The sequence below is a fragment of the Musca autumnalis genome, unplaced genomic scaffold (genome assembly GCF_047663935.1).
Source record: "Musca autumnalis isolate F117 unplaced genomic scaffold, ASM4766393v1 scaffold_2, whole genome shotgun sequence".
Taxonomy (NCBI): domain Eukaryota; kingdom Metazoa; phylum Arthropoda; class Insecta; order Diptera; family Muscidae; genus Musca; species Musca autumnalis.
In genome coordinates, this window is record NW_027411755.1 from 262,282,996 (window position 1) to 262,310,427 (window position 27,432).

The following is a 27,432-nucleotide window of genomic DNA, read 5'->3' on the forward strand; positions in this document are numbered from 1 at the left end:
TTTTCAACCTGTCGCTAGTTCACACATCGTGCCCGAAGACCTTATATGGGTTCCAGTATGCCAGTTCCAAGGATGCCAGTAAAGTTGAATCGTACAGACCGATTTCGCTTTTGTGGCCCGTAACAACGACTCTTGAGGCTTTAATCCTCCCCATGTGTTCCGTAAGCAGCGCTACAACAGCGCTGCATGTCATCTCAACGCATATTAGTTGAGGACTTATCAAAAGCCTGTAAAGCGTTCCACACTGCTTGAGAACATCGAACAGACTACCCAATTTTGTTGTGATTGCTAAACGTACAGCAAAACAGGGAGTTCCCAAAGATGGATTGATATCACCGGCCTGTATTCCAACCCCTCCAGACGGCATTGATATCGCCGCGTTCGAATGATTATACGATCTTGGCGGTCCCTTATGTCATTTGTGAAACACTGAACTCTTATTTGATCGATCTTACCACCTTTATCGCGGCAGGAGTATTCAAATATCCGCCTCTAAATCTACAACATTTGGGGGTAACATTCGATAGCATGTTCATATTGTCCTTGCATACCACTGCTGTCTGCAAACTGAGCTGAGATGTAAGAACAGATGCAGTAGTAAATGTCATAAACAACTGTCGTATGAGTGCGATTCTCTTGGATCGATTGGAATTTTTGCAAAACATTGATTAGAATAAAATCTGATATCTAGCCAAAGAATGACAGGTTCTCCGATTTAGTCTATATACATTTTTTTATATTTGTATACACATTTTGTAAGTGTACCCTCAGTATGCAGAATAGTCTTTATATAGCCATTAAAGACTCACTACAATTGTTCTGGGCGTAATAAGTCATTTAGAAATAACCATATGTTAAACAAACACATATAAATATATCAAATGTACTTACTTGACAATACGGTTAGAAGGAATATGTAGTCAGAGAAGGTAATCAGACCATAAGATCCCAATTTGTAGAATATACTATTCTTTTCCAAGTTCAAATTGAGACTTTCACCAACAGACTGTTTAAACGAAATAGAGAAATTAAAACGCATTATTAGTCAAATCAAAACAATTAATTTCCAATATCCTTTGTCGACTTGTTTTAACTGTGGCAGAACAATTTTCAATTACACATGATTGGAAATTTAATTCGAAAACAATCTTATTTATTATATGTTATTGAATCGACAAAAGAAACTCGTTTTAAAAAAAATTAGTAAAAAAAGAAATGATGTGAATTGTTATGGAGAGGAAAATCAATAAATATATGTTTGTATATACAAAGTTGGGAAAATACCTTTCCTGGGGCTTGCTTTAAGTTAGTAGTAAGCAGAAAGAAATAAAGTAGAGGATTTTAGGGATTTATACCAAATCTGAAGAAAAATAGAAAAAAGACTATATAATAATAAATACCTTGGGATCATAGCGGCGATATTGATCCAAGCCCAAACCTGAAAAGAGTTTAAGAATACATTAGACCTTTGTTATTGAATATTTAAATGTATATCAATAATCTAGCTTCTAAGTCAACATACCCTCTGGTTGTTTCATACCCGGTGTCATACTTGTTAGAAAATCTGTTGGTGTCATAAATATTTCATGACGATCGTCTGATGTTGCCACTTGTATTGTGGCAAAATAACGAAATACCTTATCTGGCGTAGAAAATTGTCGAATACGATTTTCATATTCAACAATCTGTGAACAATTGTAATTGAAATTAAAGCGTATAGATCAAAAACAGAGAAAATTGCATTAGAAATTTAACAAATCGGAAAGAGATTATCATTGGAGATAGTTGTCAACGTAAGAAGTCTAAATAGACAAGTAAAAAGATAAGATAAATAAATCGGAATAAAGAATTAAAAGAAATACAGTAAGAAATTTTCTAGAAAAAAATATAAAAGAATATGTAGAAAATAAGATTTAAAATTGTATCTAATGGTGGTGTAAATCTCTATTCCCACAATAACATGACAGTTGGTCTAAAAGTTTTCTATTGCAGAAGAATACAATTGATAGTCAGCCTAGTTTAAACCCACTTTTGTGCAAATATATGGTCAGAATGACTTAATAAATGCAGTAGGTATTATCAAAGTCATAGCTCTACTCTGTAAAGTAGTGATGTACAATAGCTAACAAAAAAATAGTCAAGCCTCGGTCTTCAATGTGTAAGATTATTACTTCCTCAACAGAACTAATCCAACTTAAAAAGTTCCTATACTTGTCATTATGACATTACATCCCCATTTTTCCTTTATCAAATAAAAAAAAAAAAAAATAAAATGAAAAATTACCGTCAGGTTGTTTCATGCCCGGATATATTGAGCGCAAAAAATCATCTGGTGTCATGCAAACAGTAGTTCCTTGTGGCGTCGTTAAACGCACTGTGGCAAAGTATCGGAAAATTTTGTCTGGTGTAGAAAATTGACGGATTCGATTTTCATATTCAATAATCTTTATAACAAAACAAAAGTTTGTAGGTGTGTTCGTTTGGGTGTAAACAAAAATGTACATGAAATTAAAAAGAATAGATTTAAGATAAAAAATAATGAAAAAATAAAACAAAATGAAACACTGAAACTTCGATCTATACCTTTCTTTCACGAAAGCCAACTTTTTCCTTTCCGGATCGCGCACTTTTCGATTTTTCTTCGATTGTATCGTCATTGCCATTTTCACTTTCTGAATCGCTATCACTGTCGCTATCTGATTCGGTAACCGTTTTAGTGTCTTTTGCTTTTTTATCCTTTTTACGAGGTTTCTTCTCAGCATCAGGGGCTTCAACACCTGCATCGGCATCAACTTTTGGCAATATCATACGTTTGACCCTGAAAAAATTCAAGATTAGTAATTAGAATTTATATATAATGAACAAAATGCTAAATGAACAAGGTCTTAGATTCAGGTTTGGTGCTGACGCAAAACCCCCATCCTATAACGAACACTGAGTAATATGTCGGAAAGTTTGAGCAATAATTTAATTATGTGTCAGGGGACATGTAACAGTATAAAATTTGGATCTCATGGTTTTATTGCGTTTTATTCCGGCTGCAATTTAAAAATTAAAGTTTTTGGATGTTATTTTGAAGACTGCTCTTGTTCGCGAAAATGTCCTTTTTTTGAACAAAACATCAAAGTTTTTATAAGAAATTTTGACATTTTTTTATAATTTTTTTGAAAATGTTTTATCTTATCAGCTTTTGAAGCACTCGATTGTATCTTACTGTGAACAAAAATGACACAACCGCGAGTCTCCTTCTGACATTCCGAGATCTATCAATTATCTGTCAATTTAAGCCTTTTTCCGTTGTTTTTTGGTGACCGCGGAAATATTTAAAGGTTTTCTCTGGTGATAAATGATTGAAAACCCCTGCTTTATCAACTGAAAGAAAATTCGAGGGTAATATTTAAACAATTCGCGAAAATAACATGAATGTTCTACCCTGATGAAAAAAATCCCTATTTTTCATAGTACTATCGGAAAAATTATCAAAAAATCATTTCGCGAAAAGATAGAAAAACAATTTTTTCTATGTTTGATACGGAAAATCATAGGCTTCAAATCCGTACAAGACTGAAAACTTCGATTCATTCGTTTTGGCATATACAGTGTTGGTCACAGAATTAGCACACCCCTTTGGTGCAAAATGATTTCAGTCAGCTAAGAGTTTTGATAGGACAAATTGAAATATTTTCGTAAACAAAATCCTTTTCTATAATGTATTTAACAGATTTAATGATATAAGTTAATAGTATTATCAGTGGTTTTTTGAAAATAAAAGTTTTGTGAAGACGCCCAAATTATCAAGGGGACATTTAATTAGCACACCATAAGATTTTTTAATTTAATTCAATTAATATACAAAAATTAATTTATATTGATGTTAATTCATATTCAAAACGTATTGAACAAATCATTTTTTGAAAGAAAAAATAATTTATCACCCCGAAATCTCAAAATATATCCCAATAGCGGACCATTTTTTGTAATGTACACTTAAACGTCAGAAAGTCGCCAAAACTTTAAAAACAAATGTACAATTGGATCAGAAATTATTGGAATTGTTAACCGATTACCGAAATTTAAATAAAAAGTGCAAAAACTTTTCAAAAAGTGTTTAAGGTCGATGATTCATTCAAGAAAATTTTTGATTTGGAAGGGGTTTATAGAAAGAAGATCAATAAACTGCACCCTTATGTGAAGAAAAATCAACTTATAACACCATTTGTAATTCAAAATTACACGTCTGAATAACACCAAGGACCTATCATTACAAAACTGTCAATTAAGCACTAGATGAACACGTGGCACGTGGGTATGTTTAAAAGTATAACCCCTTTCTGACCATAAGGGATTTTGAGGTTTTGTGAAATTGGTTAAAATACATGAAAGTAGGCATATATTATTGAAGATAAATGTTTTCTGGATTATTGATTTCAAATTTAATCGTTTTAAGCTCCGGGAAACGTATTACCTTGCGTTCTCAGTAGACTATCTCCCATTTGCCTTATGTTTAGAAAATTATTGAAATTTGTGTAGGTCCCATAGAGATGAACATAGGTTTATCGTGACATACATCACGACATATCGGGAAAATTCAGTCCAGATGGATAAGTATTTATAAAATCAATAGCTCAACGCATCATATTACAGTTTTTTAATGAAAATTTTTGCGTCAAACGGACTTTACAGATGCACACTGCTGGTGGGTACATCCCACTATTCGCAAATTTACAAAGACGAACATGAATGAGTTTGTTACATATGAAAAAAATCGATAAAAAACACTAAAAAACTGACATTTCCATTCGTCCTTGGGACCCAAGGTGTACCCCATATAATTGCTTTCTGGCACTAACATTTCGGAGACTGGAGCAGAGTATAACTAGCAGACTGGAACATATTCCCAAACGAAAGGGATTTAAAACTGAATATGGACGAACATATTGAAACTATTCACAATATTAGTGATTCTTTTAAGGTGTGCTAATTACGTGTCCAGTGAATTTAGGAAATTTTTTACATTTTTGGAGGTTATTCAAATTGACAATTATGTTTCAGTTTCTGTATTGCGTTGTATTCTTTAAGCATACTACTGAGAATATATTAGTACAAATACTTTATTAAATACAACTACTTTTGAAGGTCTTTTTAGGCAAAATAAATGTTGGTAGTGGGGTGTGCTAATTGTGTGACCAACACTGTACATATAAGACATATAAGCTAAGACTAACAAAAATTTAGGTGTTCTATTCTACTGACGTGGAGTGTTTATAATGAACAAAATACTAACAAGATTAGATTAGATTCAGCTTTGAAGAACACGGAGTAATATGTTGGAAAGGGTAATACTTATAATAATGGACATGTTAACAGAGAATATTTAAAATTTGTATCGCATGTCGGATGCAAAGCCCATTTCATAATTTATTTAAAAATTGAAGTTTTTGGATGTTAGTTTAAAGACTTCCGCTTATGGGCAGCAGCAACATGTTTATATTTTAAATCCAAATCTTAGTTGAAAGATTTTAATATTAGTCTATTTTCGATGACACCATGATTTTTACTTAAGCCTCTTACGAAGGAAAATTCAGTGTCGATATCCTACAAATAACATACATAGGTATTTGTCAATAAATACAAATTGTGAACTTAACAGACCATTCCGGAAGGAGCTATTAACTGGACAGTACAGTAGCTGTGCAATGTTACACCACAAATGAATGTGCTATCAACTCCAACCACTCTACACTATAAATTTATGATCATTTCACAAATTTTACTTACTTCTTCCAATCGGTTATGCAAATCACAAACATGGTACCAATAATCAAATGGTAAACTCTCGTAAATTTTGGCGTAATCTCTTTTTTGTGACCGAAATTCTTGTGGCCGCGTGCATTGATGGGTGTCACATAATCCAAAGGAAGATTCAATCGGTTAATGGCTGCTGGCAACAAGCCAAAGGAACCTCGAAGTACAAGTTGTCTTTGCGGTTGCATTAGCCTTCCGGCGGCCATTAAACCACATTGCCTTAAGATTGACATATTTTCCAGTTGTTTCCTACTAGTAGTGTCTCAAAGATGGGCAAATACAACTACCACAACTACCTGAAGAAAAGAAAAAATTAGGACACAACATAAACAATCAATAAATGGATTTTTCATCGCTTTTTACAGACTTACTCATCAGTTATTGTTCGATTTTTATTCCTTAAACATTTACTGTGGTTTTTGCAATGCTTTGTCCAGGTTTTTGGCTATTTTTAGCACTTATTTTGACCAAAAATATATATTTTATTCTCGTTTGCGTTGTAAATAAATCTTTTTTTCTGCGTACATCCAACCATCTGACATATGATTTTGAAGTGACATTAGAACCAAGGCATTTAAACAGGTAGATGTAACAGCGCATCAGCAACAAAAAAACCTGTAGTAATATGTTGGGATGTCAAAAATAATTTGCAAAAATAAGCCGATTTACTTAATATAATTAACATGTCTGCATTTATAATTATTATCGAAAGTATATTTAAACAATTCTATCAAATTTTAAAAAATATATATTGTTTTATATTTTAGACAACTATTTTGACGTTTCTGCTTCTACCTTCTTGAGTACACCTTGAATTAGACTATGTTGCCACTTTTGCGGTTTTTATATAGATTCATTGATTTTTTCATGGGTATAAGAATAAAGGTGCGTTGAAGCTTCTGACAATATACAATTATCATTTTCATTTATACTAAACAGATTTTGTATTTTTGAATATATGCATCTAACTATTGATTAAACTAATTTTCATAATTTTCATTGCTGTTTTCTTCCAAGAGAAATAAATTAAAATCACAAGATTAGCAACAATCAGTCTATTCCAGAACTGCAAGAATCTACTAATTTTTACTATTTTCTTCGATAACATAAAGGGAAAATTGTTATCGTAGTAAAACTTAGTAGATTCTTGCAGGTTCTGGAACAAAGCAATTGTTAACATATATCTATTAAATACGTTGCCAACTACATATTACCCACATATATAAAGAGCATTGCCAGTTGTTACTCTGTTTTTGTATTAATTTATTAATATGGCAATTCTATAAACTTAAAACAATTAAGTCAGACGTTTTGCAATTTTGTTAAGGGGAGTACACACTAACAGTCAAAACTGACAGTCAACGTACTTTTAGGACAATTTTCCGGCAAATAACAACTTTTATTTAGCTAAAAACGTTTGAAATACAATATTTACGGTATTATTTAGAGATTACAAAAGAAATTTTTCAGTTAGGCTTTGATATTCACGAAATAGACCTCGATGACTGTCAGTTTTGCTTGTCAATGTGTACTATACTTTATAAAAATAATATGTAATATTTTTTTAGCTAATAACACTGTTGTAAAGTTAAATGCAACTGTGAAATATAAAAATACAGACATTTGAAATCAGCTTCGATGTTGTAAACATTATTGTTCTAGACACTTAGCGGCGGCATGTCTTAAGACACCACTTGCAGAGAAGTTTTACATGACTAAAATACCCAGGAAATGACTTTGAGTGCCCCGCAAATCAGACTTTCAACATTTTACGTAAAACAAATCAAGATAAATCATTCTTTACAAAGAAGCGATAGTTAAAATGAATATGCTTTGTGGGTCAATTCCGTATTGCGACGCGAGTCATGTCGTGTTGTCAATCGTCTCTGCGACAAAATTTAAAAATTGTGCTACGAAAAGCGATAGAAAATAATCGTCGATAACAAGTTATCAGTGATGTAGCGGAGCGTTTTTTGTTTTGAATAAATCATAAACAAATATCAGTAGTGCGATTCTATAACTTTTTTTAATAACGAACCGACATCGGTAGTTAAAGAAAATATTCGGTTGAGTTAACGAAAGTCCTATTCTGTAACTTTATGTTACCGATTGTAGAAATCGTTAACTCATACCGACGAATATCGATTGGAAGGAAATGTCAAATATTATATTTTAATATTAATTAAAATATATTTTGAAGCTGAAGACAGTATTTCGTCGCGAATACAAAACATGAAGCGTTTAAGAAGGAAACAATTCAGACTTTTGAAGGAATGTGGCTCAAATGTGTGTCTTTTGGATGGCTACGGATTCCAGTAATGGAGCATTTCTAACGATGTTTTTATTGTGTGTGTGATTTAAAAGTAATAAAAGTGATAAAACCACCATTAATCTTTTTAAAAGCGCAGTTGTATTTTTTATTTAAAAGTTGGGATCATATTTTGGGCGCCACAGAGCGCCACAACTCTGTATCAAAATTCAGCTGTGATATTTGACATGACTTAAGCCCCTTCAGTGATCGTTTATCCACGTTAACGTCATTTGAGTTTATACATATATTCACATATTCAATTCACGCCCACATTAAAAGTAATTTCTCATAGCGGAGAGTATGAGAAGTTCGAAAATCCAAGCTTATACGCCATTTTTAACATTCTGATTGTTAGTGATGCTGAGTTTAAATCTATGAGATTATCACAGAACAAAGTAGGTTATAGTAATACTATTCACGTGTCACGTACTATTTTATTCACGTCACGTGCCTCCTAGAAAGATAGTGTTAAGGACATTGGTATAGGTCTCACACAGCAGTACCACACTTGAGTTCTTTTGAAGCATTTGATAACGTTTTTCCTCTTTAATAAGTAAAACAAAGGTTAGCGCAGTCTTCATACGTAGGGTAGTAGCATGGGGCAGCTTCGCCAATGTTGCGCCTTCGTCAGGTGTTCTAAAGGAAAGTTATGATTTAATCAAAGATCTACAAGCTCTCTTTGATCTCTCTTTTCAATAAAATCGGCGTTGTCGAAAGCACAATAGTGGGGAAGCTGTCCCATGTTATTCTACACAGTTAACACTTATGTAAATGCATTAAGAAGATTTTTCTCAATAAGGCGGAATTTACCTTGTGTACCCTCCTTATTAACATATGTTCATATAAAAACGCCGTTGTTAAAAGAAATCAGCGAAATATTGTACTGTCGCTAAGACTTAACTACTACTTTTTTCGGTAATTAACGACAAAATTTACCGACAAAAATCGTTAAAATTGGTATACAGAATAGCACTTAACGAAAATTGTCGTTAACTATAGACATTTGTCGTTAATTCTGTCGTTAAGGAGTTACAGAATCGCACTACAGAGCAAGTTGTACACAAAAGTTATAGTTCTCTAAAATGATAAGCTAAGTGGAACTATTTTTTGATTATAGTGAAGAAAATATATGGTCTGTTCCATTACTGCAAGAATCTACTATTTTTTAAAGGAAAAAATATTATCGTAGTAAAAAATAGTAGCTTCTTGCAGGTTCTGGAACAGAGCAAAAGTTAACGTAGCATCTATCAGGCGACATTTAAGAGATAAAACGAATCCTTTAGAATTGCCATCAGTGTTTCCAACATTCATCAAAATAATTGTTAATTTTTTAGGTTTAAAGCCTATTTTCGGCTTCCAAAAGACGCTGTTATTTATATAGTAGGGGCATATAAAAATTACTTAATTAAAAAAGCCATAGATCAACAGCAATACAGCCACTCCTTAAAGTGTGTGCTGCTTTAAGATCTTTTGCAGAAGGAAGTTTTCAAAAATCCCATGGCAATGACTTTAACCTCGGGAATGCTCAGCTTGCTCCATCGACGACAAAGATATTTCCTGTGATGGTCCACCTCCTGCAGCTGTAATGTTTTTATTTTAAGACTTTTTTTCTTTAGTATGGATCATGGTACAAATACACAGGTAGCCGCATCGGCAATTGGTGGCAACATAAAATGTCAAAATTTGACATCAATTCAATGCAATTGACACATTATGTTACCATCAGCTGGCATGATAATGCTACCTGTATTATTGTACCATGGTATGGATTTAAAATGAGTCCATACTCTGTTCCACTTATCTGGTGTACGCACACAACTATTTGATTGCTCAACAACTCCTTCCACACCTCATCAAAAGTGGCCTTAATTTCGCCAAAAAGTTTGACTCCACGAGCTACGTTTGGTTGGGCTTCCATTTTTTCAAACAGCATTTCAAATTGCTGGTTTGTAGTAATTTTTACCAATATAAGCACTGAAACACCACAAAACGTATAAAATATTAAATAAATTCACTTCAAATAAATGAAGATGTTACTTACGTTTCAATTTTTCGTTTTTATTCGTTTGTAAAAATACACAGCGACAGCTAATTTGTTGTCGCCGAAAAATTAACTTTATGGCGACAGAATTTGACGTCGTCGGGCGACTTTTGCCATACGTAATGGAAAAATTGCAACTGGCAACGCGACACGACTCGCGTCGCAATACGGAATCGACCCATTGAAATCATAATCAAGTGGAAGCAAGTTTGACCGTACTGAACCTTTTACACAATCAATCTCAAGATGTGCAAAAACAACTACCTGAAGAAGAAAAAATAGGACACAACATAAACAATCAATAAATGGATTTTTCATCGCTGCTTTGCTTTTTACAGACTTATAGTAAGTTTACATTTACGAAATCCACTCGATTTCAACTGTCAATTCCTTTGCTTAAACGTCAAATGAAATCCAGTCGATTTCAGACGAGTTTTCATTTGACGTATACGCAAAGGAATTGACAGTTGAAATCGAGTGGATTTCGTAAAGTAAACCAAGCATTACTCATCAGTTATTATTCGATTTTTATTCCTTAAACATTTACTGTGGTTTTTGCAATGCTTTGTCCAGGTTTTTGGCTATTTTTAGCACTTATTTTGACCAAAAATATATATTTTATTCTCGTTTGTGTTGTAAATAAATATTTTTTCTGCGTACGTCCAACCATCTGACATATGATTTTGAAGTGACATTAGAACCAAGACATTTAAACAGGTAGATGTAACAGCGCATCAGCAACAAAAAAACCTGTAGTAATATGTTGGGATGTCAAAAATAATTTGCAAAAATAAGCCGATTTACTTAATATAATTAACATGTCTGCATTTATAATTATTAACGAAAGTACATATATTTAAACAATTCTATCAAATTAAAAAAAAATTACAGCGTGTTTCTGAATGTCGAAAGAAGAATGTGTGCGAATGAAAAACGCCCAACCTTTAGTTTTCGAAATAATTTTATGTTTGCTTTTGTTTCAAAACAAAAAACAAATTTGAAAAACACACATACGGAGACAGGCTGATATTAGGTGTGTTCGTTTACTCAATAATTTGTACAAATTTGTACAAGTCCAGTAACTTCTTGTAAACCATTAAGGTGTTTTACATTGTACTGAAGAGTAAACGAACAACATACAGTAACAATTTGTACAAATTTTGAGTAAACGAACACACACATAGTTTTATATTTTAGACAACCATTTTGACGTTTCTGCTTCTACCTTCTTGAGTACACCTTGCATTAGACTACGGTTTTTATATAGATTCATTGATTTTTTCATGGGTATAAGAATAAAGGTAGACCAACAATACCACCAATATATCCACTACAAGCGCTGCCACTTTGACTCGTATACGACGAATATTGCCACAACTAAAAAATCGTCAGAGCCTCTTCTGTGATAACAGGGCGTGTGTGGGCGAGGCTGACATTTAGAAAGGAGAGGCTGTGTATTCGCATCACTTTCCCATACGACCCCCACCTGCAACTTAAATTACTTAAATTATTATTTTTAACACAAAACAAAAATTCAACACACTACTATTTGACTACAGTCGAAATCGCTTATAACGACATATCGGTTTTAGCGACCAATTCCGTTGGTCCCTTTACCGACGTTATAAGCGATTTCGAATGATTTACACTATTTACAAGAAAAAAAAAAACATTTAGAAAAAGCAGACAACTCAAAAGTACGAAAGAAATAAATTTTTCAAACCCCGGATAGCTTTCAAATACTAACTGCAAAAAGAAACAGACGTGAACAGAATACCCCATACCAATACATAAATCGGACAAATCGGACGGAAAGGTAAGATAAGACAGTGTTGCATGTTAGACATTGTTATATGTATAAAAAAAAGGTTCGAGGTCTTCAAATGTGCGACTTAGTCAAACAACACCTCGAGATAAAGACATTTGTTTAAAAGCGTTATGCCTTGAAACATTTTTCGGACCATAATTACGCAACAGGATCTTGACTTAACTTTACTGAGATCCTCAGGTCTAATTTCAACAAAGTCTTCCTCAAGGGTTTATTGACGCAATATTTTGGTAAAATGTCCTCTTCAAGCCCCACCAACAGAGACGACATTGTATCCAATGATTGTTGGAGGTAATGAGGTATGTTGCCGCACTCAACCCAGAAAAGAAAATCAATGCAACTACGGATTTTTGCGCACACCTCATGTTTACTATTTATATTTTCTGTGCAGAGTTCCACAATTGGAATAATACCAGCGAATAATTTTTTGGTCGCCTCTACCAAAGACTGCTCATTTTCCGAAAATATACCGTTGTTGAGGCGTCAAGCACGTTTCTGTTGAAAACGGCTGCCACTCTTTCCAACGGTTTATTTTGGTACGCATATGACTTATAACAACTGGTTGCAAAAAGAGTTTTTCTCAAATGTGGGCAACATTTTTTTGTCATCATCTAGACTTTCTTCTGACTTAACAAAAAATTTAAAATTATCGCGGATGAAGCTGTATCTATTTGTCCACCCAACCTGCTTTTGATAAAAATATTGTTATCAAAAAAATCTCTTATTAAGTGTCGCTAGCTGCGACGTGAGTTTCTCCAGGGAGGGAAAGCGAATTTAACTCCTTAACAAACCCAAAGGCCAAATAAAAACACTTTCATAAATTTATATGATGTGTATATGGGTAGTGGTAATTTCTAACAAAAAAATTAAATTAAAAACTAATAAAAAATATAAGGAGCCACAACTTACCGCAGTCTTTATCCCTCACGAACTAAATTTATTAAAAGGGCGACAATAATAAACACCAAATTGTAGAGAAACTCAATGCAGTAGAATATGAGGAGAAAAAGGACTGCTGTAAACAAAACAAAAGCTCACATAAAGAGGACGACTCAAACAAAATTATCATCAAAACATAGAAATACACACATGCAAACATATTGATGGCTGTGTTGTGTGGAAACTGAGATTAAACAAAAATGCAAACAAACATAAAAAATATGAGCGGCAGCGACATTAAGTTATTAAGCAGGTGGGGAATGTCGAACATGCAGTGTATTGTGTCTTCTGAATTCGGAAGAAAACATTATCTATTAGGTTCAACATAGCCACGGTATAGAGAGAAAAATTCGATATGCACAGGATGTCTATCGAAAATAAAAACAACAATGTTTTTTGGAAGTGGCCGCAGTTTTCAGAGTACCGACACATAATATTCCAGGGTGAGTTTAAATCCTACCAAAATCCTCCAGCCGTTACACAAACCTATCAACTGCAGTCCAAGAGCATATGTATGTAACGGTATTATTGTCCGTGTCAGTAGCTTTAAGTGAATCTATCTGAAGTGCACACGTACGTTCCTGTTCCGTCATTCTATTAATCGCAGTGTGCAAGATGCCCACTAGATTTTTGTCAAAACCCACAAGAACGTTCGCTCGCCAACTTAGAACGACATCGGTACTGGGCAAGGATAATTTTATTTCTGTTACAAAGTACTCGTAATTAGCTTTAGATAACAGATGAACATTTTCTACAACATCAATTTCATCAGATGTATAAGGTTGTGAGGGTGACTCATTTGTAATGACGCGAGCAAATGCAATACTGGGCTCACTGGCTTCCTTTCCAGGGAAAATTCCGTTTGCAAGAAGGGAAAGAACTTGTTCTTCAAGAGCAGCATTTCGTGCTCGTAAAAGTTCGTTCTCTTTCTGCAAACGAGCCAAGTCGTTTGTACTTTCTGAGTTTAAACTATTACCTAAATTTTCTACAGTACTAAATTCGCTAAATCTAAATCTAACCTTTCATTAAGGATGATTTCTCCAGTGTTCATCCCCACATCGGCACCTATAAAAGTCATGGAATAGAAATAAATCATTCACCACATAATGCCTATGACTCCTATGGCCTTTCTCATAGGAGTCATACGAACATATAGAGAACTAGCAACAGTAATCTTAATTCTAAATTTTGAATTCCAGCTCTATTTGTTCATCCAAAACAATATTGCACCTCATTTAGTACCCTTTAGTATACATACATATCTCTATCATGCACTCCAACAATTCGAAATTTCAGGATTCCCCCTCTATCCGTTTATCCAAATTGTACCAAATTTAGTCCATTTAGTACTTTTCAATACCACTTCCCAACCTTGATTCTCATACCAAATTTCAAGATTCTAGCTACATACATACATATATCCAAATGTCAAATGTACAATGTGTGTACAGTACACTTATGGGTCGAATTTCCCAAAAACCCTGGGCGATGATATGTCAGTCACTCGCAAGATATGAGCTTCGTTCCCGTAATTTTTAATAGTAAAACTCTTAAAAGAGAGAACTGCAAAAAATTTGTTGTCACAGACAAGTTTTTTGAAATAGTTCGGGAACGGAAAAATGGAAAATACGTCAAAAAAACTGGAACAAATGTCAAAGTCGGCGTATCAGCCAATCAGACGCCGGCAACCATGTTACTATTTTTTACTCGCCCAAATTTGTCATGTAAAAAGTTTTTAAAGAGAGCGTCATTTTTGTTTAAAGAGAAGTGAACATTTTACAACTTTTTTGTGTACGGGAACGGTTTTTGGAGTAAAATGTGTAAAAGTCGTAAAAATTGTAAAAACTTTTTAGTTCTGGAACACAGCTATGGAGTCTGGCTCTGGCAATTTTCAAAAGAGACTATTCAAGAAAGGCATTTCGGAAACTGGGATAATATTGTTTTTTTACTTACTCCCTTTCGTATATACAGTGAATCACAGTCAAAAGTATCCACTTCAGTTTCTTTCATTAAAACAACATCGACGTCTACCTCACAGTGAAGAAGTATCCACTCTAAAATTTTCATGAAACAAAAAGGATTTTTTAGGGTTTCAGCCCTTGGTATGACATGCTTTGTTATCCTTTACAGCTTTTAGCCTTTTTGGCAAAGATTTAACTAAGTTTTCGGGGCAAGATATCGGAATTTTTCCCCATTCTTCTTGCAAGGCATATTTCAGGGTTCCTTTACTTTAGATGTTACGATTTTTTATATTTGTCTCGAAAATACTCCATAAATTATCTATAGGATTCAAATCCGGGGATCGGGGAGATGTTTGAATCACTTTTGGACAGTTACATAGCATCCATTATGCGGGTCAATAAGAACAAGACAAGACATCCAAATTAAAAGAACAGTGACGGCCTTATCTGAATCCGATATATGTATCTCGATATATGGATATATGACTTATATAAACACATACCTTTATCCTGATCATCTGTAAAGTATAGTACACATTGACAAGCAAAACTGACAGTCATCGAGGTTTATTTCGTGAATAGCAAAGCCTAATTGAAAAATTTCTTTTATAATCTCTAAATAATACCGTAAATATTGTATTTCAAACGTTTTTAGCTAAATAAAATTTGTTATTTGCCGGAAAGTACGTTGACTGTCAGTTTTGACTGTTAGTGTGTACTCCCCTTAACAGTCTCCACCACTGTAACATCCGCCTGTTGTTGTAAATAGGAGAGCATGAAAAGGCAGGGTTTTGGGTTTTGCGTTCCATGCTAACTGCCTTGAATTAGTCCTGACAGTGAACATATTTGATTCAAAGTGTTTTCCACATAGTTGGAGATGTTTTCTTCGTTACTATCCCATACTCCTTAAGCAACATAGACCTCCATACATCTTTTACGCCGTACATGCTAATTTCCTTTGGGCAATACCTGAACAAGGAATTCTCACAATCAGTGATGCAGCAACGTCTAAAAGCCATTTCTACGGGATAAAGAGGGAGGACATTACGGACATAACAATACATTACAAGACAGAGGGCTTGGGGTGTAAGGATAGAAAAATAGGAAGGATCATCACAGCAATGAAATGAGGGAAGGGATGGGGGTTTGCGATTTTCGTTTTCGGGCGCCCCAAATACAAATACACCACCACTACACACACACAATAAAAGGCAGCAATACACAGCTGACTGAACTGGGTTGTAACGTTAGTGTCAAATTTCATATGACATTTTATACATTTATTTCTATTTCCATGTACATTAGGGACATATATTTTTTGAGAAAAAAATATATCATTCGGAAAAAAACCATTTCCCAGAAAGACTTCTTCATATCAATGATATGTAACCTCCTCCAAGTTCGAACGATAAGCCGCGCAGTAAATCAACTCTTGTAGAGGCGATACAACGTTTGTTAATATGTGAGGTATTTTGTTAAAATTTAAAAAAATAAAGCCCTAATAAACATGTGCTTCTTTGATTTCTTAAACAAAACACTGAAACAGCTTCTCCCTTTTCTATGAATTTCCAACGACCCCAAACTTTTCTTCAAGAATTCTACTTTCTGCGAGAATTTATGCATTTAGTGGAATGATGTGAAAACATAAAAATTGAAAATGTAACGAATTTTCATTCATGTTTTCCAAAATATTCAACCAAATGTGAAAAATTATTAGTTTTTTAAATTCCAATAATTTATAGACATTTCCTTGTTTTGTTTACAAATACAACTGGCAGTAACGTTACGAACAAAAACAAATTCCTTTGTGGTTGTTGTTCGAGTTGTATATGTTGTAGTATTTACTTTATACCAAGGTTACACTATTGAAGGTTAACCCACTGGGTTTAATAGATCCAGTGGGTTAATCTTTGCTGGTTACACTTAGCTTTTCGAGGATATAAACTGCCAGCTGATGTTTGTTTACGTATACATACAAAATAACTAATAAAGTCGTGTGTTACACTTTTACAATTTCTCGTATGAGATACCGTCCCCTCTTTGCTCATATTGCATGGTAGAACAAATACAAGGTAAAGTTAATACTACAACAAATACAACTCGAACAACAACCACAAAGGAATTTGTTTTTGTTTGTAACGTTACTGCCAGTTGTATTTGTAAACAAAACAAGGAAATGTCTATAAATTATTGGAATTTAAAAAACTAATAATTTTTCACATTTGGTTCAATATTTTGGAAAACATGAATGAAAATTCGTTACATTTTCAATTTTTATGTTTCCACATCATTCCACTAAATGCATAAATTCTTGCAGAAAGTAGAATTCTTGCAGAAAAGTTTGGGGTCGCTGGAAATTCATAGAAAAAGGAGAAGCTGTTTCAGTGTTTTGTTTTAGAAATCAAAGAAGCACATGTTTATTAGGGCTTTATTTTTTTAAATTTTAACAAAATACCTCACATATTAACAAACGTTGTATCGCCTCTACAAGCGGGGATTTACTGCGCGGCTTATCGTTCGAACTTGGAGGAGGTTGCATATCATTGATATGAAGAAGTCTTTCTGGGAAATGTTTTTTTTCCGAATGATATATTTTTTTCTCAAAAAATATATGTCCCTAATGTACATCGAAATAGAAATAAATGTATAAAATGTCATATGAAATTTGACACTAACGTTACAACCCAGTTCAGTCAGCTGTGTATTGCTGCTACCTTTTCTTATTCTACCATGCTCATATTGGTATATTTTACACACAGGGATACATTTTTGTATCATGGTATCAATCGTGCTTTTGGTTAAAAAGTGTCTAATGAAAAAAATAAATAATTTTATGATTTCCAAATATCTTTAGATTTATTAACTCCATAAAATCTCATGCGACCAATCGTAAACGTGTAAAACACGACAAACTCTGTTGCAAAAACAGTTGCAAATTTTGGTACTTTTTGAGTAGAGTTGGATTTTTTTGCACAAATACCGAATACAACACTGCATTTTTGGTGGATTTGTGTCGGATTTAAAATAAACCCAGCTATGAGAGGATTTAATTTTTGTATGGCATATCTGTAGTGCGATTCTGTAACTTTTTTTAATAACGAACCGACATCGGTAGTTAACAAAAATATTCGGTTGAGTTAACGAATGTGTTATTCTGTAACTTTATGTTACCGATTGTAGAAATCGTTAACTCATACCGACGAATATCGATGTGAAGAAAAATGTCAATTATTATATTTTAATATTAAATAAATATATTTCGAAGCTGAAACATTATTTCGTCGCGAATACAAAACACAAATCATTTAAGGAGAAGACAATTTCTGCTTTTTGAAGGAGTGTGGCTCAAATAAGTGGTTTCCTCAAGCATTCCAGCATGCATAACCCAAGAATACCTTCAATTTCTAAAGTGTCAAGTATGTATGTATTGCTAGAAGTTAAATGACCAATACATTCATGCCATAGATGTTGGTGGTTTTATTTCAGGGTATGAATAAACATGTCATTAGCCATCACGTAATATCTCTGGAAGCAAAATAGCTAGAATAAAAAAGGTGTTGAATAATGAGTGCAAGTGAAACGAGCTTACATCTTGTTAAATAAAAGAAGTTATTATCTTTACAAGGGTATTGTGGTGCAGCTAGGATGCTGTCAATTTAGCAAGGCCACTTCTTTTGCATGACTACTGATGCCAGTGAAGAAGCATTTCTTAAGATGCTTTTGACCAACACAACCGAATTTTCTAGGATAATAAGTAAATAATATGTAACCATTCCGGATCATCGGCCTGAAGGTCACTTTGTGTGTGTGATTTAAAAACAATAAAAGTGATAAAACACTTATGCCTTTATTTAAAGCGCAGTTGTATTTTTTCTAATTGAATGTTGGGGTCATATTTTGGTTTGTGGCGCTTTGTAAGGAAATTCAAAGCAATGCAAAAAGATCTAGCTTCGCTATATGATTATTGAGCTTTGAAATTAGACATGACTTAAGCCCCTTCAATGATGTTTGTGGATCCACGTTACCGTCATTTAAGTTTATATATTCACATATTCAATTCACGCTCACGTTAAATGGAATTTCTCTTAGCGGAGAGTATGAAAAGTTCGGAAATCCAAGTTTATACGCAATTTTAACATTCTGCTTGTTAGTGTTGCTGAGTCTAAATGTATAAGATTACCACAGCACAAGGTAGGTTACAGAAATACTATACACGTTTTGGCCTCAGTACGGCATTACCCCAACGAAAGCATCCTAGAAAGATAGTGTTAAGGACATTGATATATGTAAGTTTTACTTAGCAGTACCACACTTGAGTTCTTGAAGCATTAGGGCATGTTTATATTATAGCCTTTTGCAGGGTTAACCTTCTTCTTATACGCAAAGGAATTGGCATTTGAAACCCAGTGGGTTTGTTAAATCCGGTTATATATAAACGTACTATTAGCTAACGTTTTCCCTCTTTAATAATTAAAACAAAGGATAGTGCAGCGTTCATATGTGGGGTAGCATGGGGCAACTTCGCCACTGTTGCGGCTTCGCAAGCGCCGATTTAATTGATGCTACATAATAATCATCCAAAGGAAAGTTATGAGTTAATCGAAGTTCTATAAGTTTTTCTTTAGCGCTCTTTATGTAGGTTCAATAAAATCGGCGCTGGTATAAGCACATCATTGGCGAAGCTGCTCCATGTTATCCCACATAGTTAACACTTATGTAAATGCCTTTAGAACATTTTTCTCAATAAGGCGGAAGGAGCAAGTTGAATGTAGTGGCTGGATTTGAAACTTTTTCCACAAAAAGTTTTCAAAAATTAAGTTTTTGTCGAAAATAGCCGGCCTTCGGCTAAACAGGGCTAACGCGATCATAATTTTGTCAACATTATTTTTTTTGTCAAAAATCATATGTTTTTTCGGAACTTTCGAAGCCTATATCTCGGGAAATACGGAATTCCCATGCATGATATACATATTGGCGTAATCAGCATTCCAAGACCTACCTGTGGACAAAATTTCAAAACTTTCTGAGTCCAGCCACTACATTCATCTTATGCCAGGCGGAATTTACCTTGTGTACCCTCCTTATTAACTTAACATATGTTCGTATAAAAACGCCTTTTTTTAAAAGAAATCAGCAAAATATTGCAATAATGTACTGTCGTTAAGACTTAACAACTACTTTTTTTTGGTTGTTAACTTAACAATAATTTTCGGTAATTAACGACAAAATTTACCGACAAAAATCGTTAAAATTGGTATACAGAATAGCACTTACCGAAAATTATCGTTAACTACCGACATTCGTCGTTAATTCTGTCGTTAAGGAGTTACAGAATCGCACTACTGGTCAGATATGAGCAGATTAAGCAAATAAATCCTCATGAAGTGGGTTAACCCGGCAAAAAGCTGTAGTGTAACCGTGCTATTACCTTATATTTGTTATACCATGCCACCATACCCGGCAATTCGCGCCTTCTCCAAACACTCCCACACACTGCAGAATGACCGTTTCATTTACATCATGATATGGCATCACAAAACCGGATAAGGGGGGATAGTAAGAAAGAAAATTACACGTTATGGCATCTCTGAAACGAATAAGGGGGGATAGTAAGGAAGGACGATAAAAGACCATAATCAATACAAAAACGCAGATTAGTATTAGGGGTCGATTATGGATAGCAACCCAACTCCAGTTGCGTTGCCCACATCAAATTTAGTAATAGGATTTTTCTATTTCCGCATAAAAATTCATACTTTTTTACAGTTAAATTAATAGCTGATGGTTTAAAACACTGATATTGATTGAATTTGACAAAAATTTCCGTCTTTTTTAAACATATATTGTTTTATATTTTAGACAACTTTTTTGACGTTTCTGCTGCTTCTTGACATGGTACAATAATACAGGTAGCATTATCAAGCCAGCTGATGGTAACATAATGTGTCAATTGCATTGAATTGATGTCAAATTTTGACATTTTATGTTACCAACAATTGCCGATGCGGCTACCTGTGTATTTGTACCATGCTTCTTGAGTACCCCTTACTAGGCGTTTACACCAGACAGTTTGTCTTCAAATACAACTCTGATTTACTAACACATGCATACATTTGTCGTTTGTCTCTCAGCTGTCCATCAGTTTTTCACAGACAGCCGGGTTGACAAATTTTTGACATTTTTGTGAAAAAGAAGTGAGATGATAATTCAAATGTGCTGATAACAAAAGAATATGTACAAAACAAAATATGTAAACGGAAAACAAAAAGAAATCGGTGATTTTCACTCATAATTTTACAACTGTTTTCGCAGTTGTCTGGACGCCTACGTCACACAGGCAAGTTGTGGGATTTTGACAATCAATACATGAAGTCAACTGTCCTGTCATTTGTAAACGCAGGGTTACATTAGACTATGTTGCCAGTTTTACGGTTTTTATATACTTCTACGCCTTATTGCATGACACAAAATTATTGTACCATGGATTATTGTAGATTCATTAATTTTTTATGGGTATAACTAGGCGTTTACACTAGACAGTTTGTCTTCAAATACAACTCTGATTTACTAACACATACATAAATTTTTCGTTTGGCTACCAGCTGTCCATCATTCTTTCACAGACAGCCGGTTAACAAAATTTTGTCATTTTTTGTAAAAATGTGTGAGATAATAATTGAAATGTGTTGAAAACAAAAGAACATGAACAAAATTAAAATATGTGAACGGAAAACAAAAGGAATTCGATGATTTTCATTCAGAAATTTACAACTGTTGTTGCAGTTGTCTGGACGCGTACGTCACAAAGGCAAGTTTTGGGATTTTGACAATCAATACATGAAGTCAACTGTCCTGTCATTTGTAAACGCAGGGTAAGAATAAAGGTACGTTGAAGCTTCTGACAATATACAATTGTCATTTACATTTATATTTATACTAAACAGATTTTGTATTTTTGAATAAATGCATCTAACTATTGATTAAACTAATTTTCATTGATGGTTTCTTCCAAGAGAAATAAATTAAAATCGCAAGATTAGCAAGATTGTTACATACAAGGTACATTTATAGAAGGTAGAAGTGACAATCAGCTGTATTCTTACTTTTTTTGTAAATTTAGTTTTCAAAATGTAATAGGGTCTACTCATGAAATTTGAAACTTCGAAATTTGCCTCCATAAAATACTGTTTTTCTTCCTAAACTTGTAGTAAAAATGACCTACCACAGTTCTGAATGCTTTATATTTACATTGTCATTCAAATTTGTTCTATTTTGGCGGATTTTCACAATGTATTTATGTTTTTCCTGAGGAAATTTTTGGAACGACCCTATTATTCAATATTTTCTTTGACAATTAATTTTCAATACCAACAATGTTGTTTTTGTAAATTTGTTTGTTGTTGTAATTCATGCACATACCTTCTATAAATTTACCTTGGTTACATATATCTATTAAATGTGTTGCCAACTACATATTACCCACAAATATAAAGAGCATTGCCAGTTGTTACTATGTTTTTGTATTAATTTTTTAAGATGGCTATTCTATAAACTTAAAAACAATTAAAAGTCAGACGTTTTGCAATTTTGTTAAAAAAATAATTGCTCTGTTCCAGAAGCTGCAAGAAGCTACTACTTCTTACCACGAAAACATTTTTTTCTTTATGTTATCGCAAAAAATAGAAAAAATTAGTACATTCTTGCAGTGCTGGAACAGACCAAATATGTAATTGTTTTTTTTTAGCTTCCTCAATTTTAGGACTTTTTATTGAGAAGTAACCTAATAAAATCTCATAAATATCAAAAAACGGGCAAAATCGGGTTTTGAAACCTAGTAATACCAATGCAGAAGACTTTCAGTAATGTGTTCTAGGTGGCAAAATCACGGCCAAACACGGCCAATTTAGTATAAGTCTATATGAAGTGAGTTTAAGAAAAATAAAATATTTATTTCTGACTTTTTGTGTTTTTTGGTCGCTACCCAAAATGTTTAAGCTATATTATACATTAAATAAATTCCTCTCGCAATTGTCAATCTATTCCATATTACACATATTTATATTTGGTTTATTTTTCCGCGGTTTTAAATACATTGAAATATGCCTTACAATATATATTTTTTAGTTCTTCTTCGAAATTCTCACTTTGGCTGCAATTTAAACCGCGATAATGACGCTATTTTGAAAAATATCATTCATATTAATAAATTTTGACATGTTCTTTTTTCAATGCCAACTAAAAATTTATTATTATTAAAAGTTGCAAAATCGACTTTTTGCCTAAAAAACTGGGCAAATTACCTATAGTGCAATGGAGGCAGTCAATAGATTATTTGAAAACACACCTTAAAGGGCCAAATACATACGGTCCGTTGTGTGACGCGTTGCGCGTTGAGAACAACAACCACATGAAAAATGTGTAAGTGATGCCAAGTTTGTTCTTGAAGTTTCCATGTGGTTGTTGTAACGCCACGCTCAACGGACCGTATGTGCCGCGGCCTTAAGAATGAAGATATTTAATGTTAATACCTACTTTGAGATTCAAATTTGGAATTGCACCGACGGTAATAGATGCCATTAGCAGTTTAAATTAAATTATAACATAATAAATTTATATAATAACAACAACATGTATGATACGGTTATGGACAAATGCGCCATTGGGAAAATGTTTCAGTGCACTGCAACTTACTAAAAGACTCTGTGCCACATTCGCAAATGATTAAAAAAATCCAATTTAAATCCCAGAACACGTTTAAATTTTTTGTAGATATTAATGATTAGATATAACATGTTTGTTTTGAGACCATCTTTATGAAGTGGTCATGTTGCAATTTTGTAACTTTTTTATATATGTTTCCATACAATTGTTTCCTCTTAAAGAATTGATTTAAGCGCCGCCTAAACAATGTAACCAAAAAAGTAAAGCTGAAAACACATCCAACGTTTGAGTAAAGTTTTGTGTCATTTCTGGTAGATGAATAAAAGGCAAAGTGATGCCAAGTTTCAAGTTTTCTCTATTCTTCTACCAGAAATGACAAAACTTTACTCAAACGTGGATGTGTTTTCAGCTTAAGGATGTTAAGTAAGGTGGTGAGGACGCCATAAATGGGACTCTGCAAGTTTTTACTAATAATTGAATGATAGAAAAAGACAAGACTTCAAATATACGCACATACATATGTAGAAATTTCATTCCTCCATATACTTATGATGACCATAAACAAAAAAACAAAAATAGTTAGGTATAAAATGGTTTGTTTAGGAATTTGTTTACAATACAAATCCCTAAACTAATATTAATTAAAATTAGTAAAGTACTACTGTGTGCAATTTTTTTGAGTCATGAAAAATTAACTATTTTCTGACACCGCAGTGATACAAGACAAAAAAGAGAATATACATACAGTTTGACAAGTAATTGTTTTCAAACTGAGAAAACGAATATCCCCCCTAAGAGGGTTACCATATGGACCAAGGGAGTACCAGATCGTATTACATGTAAACGATGTCCTATAGGTCTCAAGCCGAGAATATCTAAAAACTAAGACGTTTTATGAGTATTTTGGTTTACCAAGATGTTATGACATCAATTACAATGAATATTACCTACAGCAGAACTCGATCGTCCTGATCGAGCTATTCTGTAGGCAATATTTATTGTAATTGATAGAAAAACTAATAAAATGTCTTAGTTTTCAGATATTCCCGGTTTGAGACCTATAGGACATCGTTTACATGTAATACGATCTGGTACCCCCTTGGTCCATATGGTAACCCTCTTAGTGGGGATATTCCATGCCTAATATTGTTGATACTTGTTAGCAACTAATCCTTGTTAAGAATAAAATTCATAAAATGTCATGATTTTTAAGTATTTACTGAAAACATGGGGTATTTTGGAACCCCAATTACATTTTGAAAACATTTTCTTGGCACCTTACATTACATGTTAATTATTCTTTTGGTTATTATTGTTGAACTAAGAGGGTTAATTTTTTATTTATCCATTCAATTTGGTCTTAAATAAGTCGACGAACTAATTTTTGCAAAAAACCCATTTTTATCACAACTATTTGTCATTTTTTAGCAATTAATGCATGAAAAGTGTTCGTTTTCTCAGTTTGAAAACAATTACTTGTCAAACTGTATGTGTTTCGGCGATATCCCCATCACTTGAGGCCTTCATGTCCAACTATTCCAAAACTTTGAGAATTTTGATTTGCAGTCGAAGGCGAAGTTGTAGAACTTGTCATGAAGAACAAATGTTGCGAACACATAAAATCCATAAAACTTCATATTTTTAGCCTTCTATCACATTTCAAAATGTAAAACCTTTAAAAACGTTGGTGACAATTAGATTGACAGATACGCAGCTGAAACTATTTTTAATCGTTATTGTATTTAACATTTGGTGACAGCAGGTAAGTTTAAAAATATTCCTTATAAGAAATTATTTATTACAATTCGGATTTTGCAATTAAAATTTTTGACATCTGATTTTGTTTCAACTTGTGTACTTTGTAAATGGTATTTAATAGGGAGTGCCGTAGGATGGCGCGCAGAATTTTTATTTTTAGTACACATAGTTCTCAACAAATTTGTGAAAACTGTATCTGCAATAACCTGCAACGAAATATCTTATACTGTTTTTATATTTACCATCCACCATATGGAGGGTATAATTAAATTTGTCATTCCGTTTGTAACACATCGAAATATTCGTCGGAGACCCTATAAAGTATATATATTATTGATCAGCATAAAATTCTATGTCGATTTAACTATGTCCGTCCGTCCATCCGTCTGTCTGTTGAAATCAAGATACAGCTCGCAATTTTAAAGATAGACAGTCAATATTTGGCACAGAAGTTTTTATTACTTGCAGGATGATTGGTATTGAAAATGGGATATATCGGTCCACGTTTTGATATAGCCCCCATATAACGGTACCTCCCGATTTTCGGTATTTTTAAGGTTTTAGCTTCATTATCCTACCAAAAAGGCTGAAATTTGGTACGTAGTTTTCTTTAGGGGTACAAAACTTTCCCCCAAAATTTTGTCGGTATCGGTCCACGCCTTCATATAGCCCCCATAGAACGGTACCCCCCGATTTTCGGTATTTTGAAGGTTTTAGCTTCATTATCACACCGAAATGGCTGAAATTTGGTACTTAGTCTACGTTGGTGGTATAATACTTTCCCCCAGAACTTTGTCCGTATCTGTCCATTCCTTGATATAGCCCCCATAGAACGGAACCTCCCGATTTTCGGTATTTTGACCGTTGTGGTCTCAATATTCCACCGAAATGGCTGAAATTTGGTATTTAGACTTCGCAGGGGGTACTCAAACTTCCCCTTTAAATTTGTCGGTATAGGTCCACGCCTTCATATAGCCCCCATGGAAAGGTACCTCCCGATTTTCCGTATTTTGGAGGTTGTGGCTTCAATATTCCACCAAAATGGTTGAAATTTGGTATTTAGTCTTCTTTGAGTCTAAAAACTTTCCGTCAGAAATTTGTCGGTATAGATCGACGTTTTGAAATAGCCCCCATAGAACGGTGCCTCACATTGTTTTACCGAAATTGCTGAAATTTAGTATTAAGTCTTCTTCATACACGAAAGGAAACTAATTATTCCATTTTACTTCAATTCAACTTGTGGTGGAGAGTATAACAAGTTCGGCCCGGCCGAACTTAACGCCCTTCTTACTTGTTATTATTGTTATTTTTTTATCTTAAAATACTGGAATTCAGGCGGTACCTTTCTATGGGGGCCATATCGAAACGTGCACCTGTGCCGACAATTCTCCGTCGGAATATTTTAAACCTACAAAGTATACTAAATACCAACTTTTAGCAATTTCGGTTGGATAATGTGGCTAAAACCTACCGTTCTGTGGGGGATATATGAAAACGTGGACATATACCGAAAGTATAGGAATATAAAATATAACCTCAACGGAGACTAAATTCCAAATCTTAACCATTTCGGTTGGATAATGTTGTAGAAATCTTTAAAATACCGGAAATCGGGAGCTAACGTTCTATGGGTAAAAATGCAAATTTACCAAATATATTAATACATATGTATATGAAATAAAGTTGTCGATCTAGAGGTGCTCTTACCCAATTTATGGTCAAACATACAATAAAACATCGACTTTTATTTTTAGTACGCTAAATCTGCACTTTTCCACTGTGAGATAGTGACAAATTATTTCAGATGTTATCTATGTGTTGAGTCCATTCGGGTAGTGGGATTTTAAATGTTTCATAAACAAGTCTCAACATATTTTTATTAGTTCTTATTCCATAAGTGTATAAATATTCCCGACACATGCGATGTGAATCAAATCCTCCTAACCTAATTTATAAAAAAAAACAAGTAGGAAAGTATCAGTCAGCTCTGCTGACAGAGATATACCCTCAGCCTCTGGCCAAAAAATATATTGATTTTGTATAACGAGTTTGCTTCAAAATGCGTGAAATTTGTAGGTACCGTAACATGGGGCTATACGAAATCATTGACATATACCACAAATTTTTA

General features: G+C 33.6%; 1 protein-coding gene across 5 annotated transcripts in view; it reads right to left on the bottom strand.

Moving 5' to 3' along the window:
* LOC141391977 (calcium uptake protein 1 homolog, mitochondrial-like) overlaps positions 1-6,393 on the bottom strand; it is a 30,187-nt gene extending 23,794 nt beyond the window's left edge. Inside the window, exons 1-7 of one of the 5 annotated variants that reach the window (XM_073964787.1) lie at positions 6,177-6,367; positions 5,779-6,101; positions 2,584-2,818; positions 1,523-1,685; positions 1,401-1,438; positions 1,285-1,299; positions 892-1,006 (exon numbers count right to left, since the gene is read on the bottom strand). In XM_073964787.1, coding sequence (XP_073820888.1) covers positions 892-1,006; positions 1,285-1,299; positions 1,401-1,438; positions 1,523-1,685; positions 2,584-2,818; positions 5,779-6,038 — 826 coding nt within the window. In that variant the 5' untranslated portion in view covers positions 6,039-6,101; positions 6,177-6,367. Of the gene's footprint in view, positions 1-891; positions 1,007-1,284; positions 1,300-1,400; positions 1,439-1,522; positions 1,686-2,284; positions 2,445-2,583; positions 2,819-5,778; positions 6,102-6,172 lie in introns of all 5 variants that reach the window. The other 4 variants (XM_073964788.1, XM_073964790.1, XM_073964789.1 and 1 more) reach the window with 4 other exon arrangements.
* Positions 6,394-27,432: the final 21,039 nt, after the last annotated feature.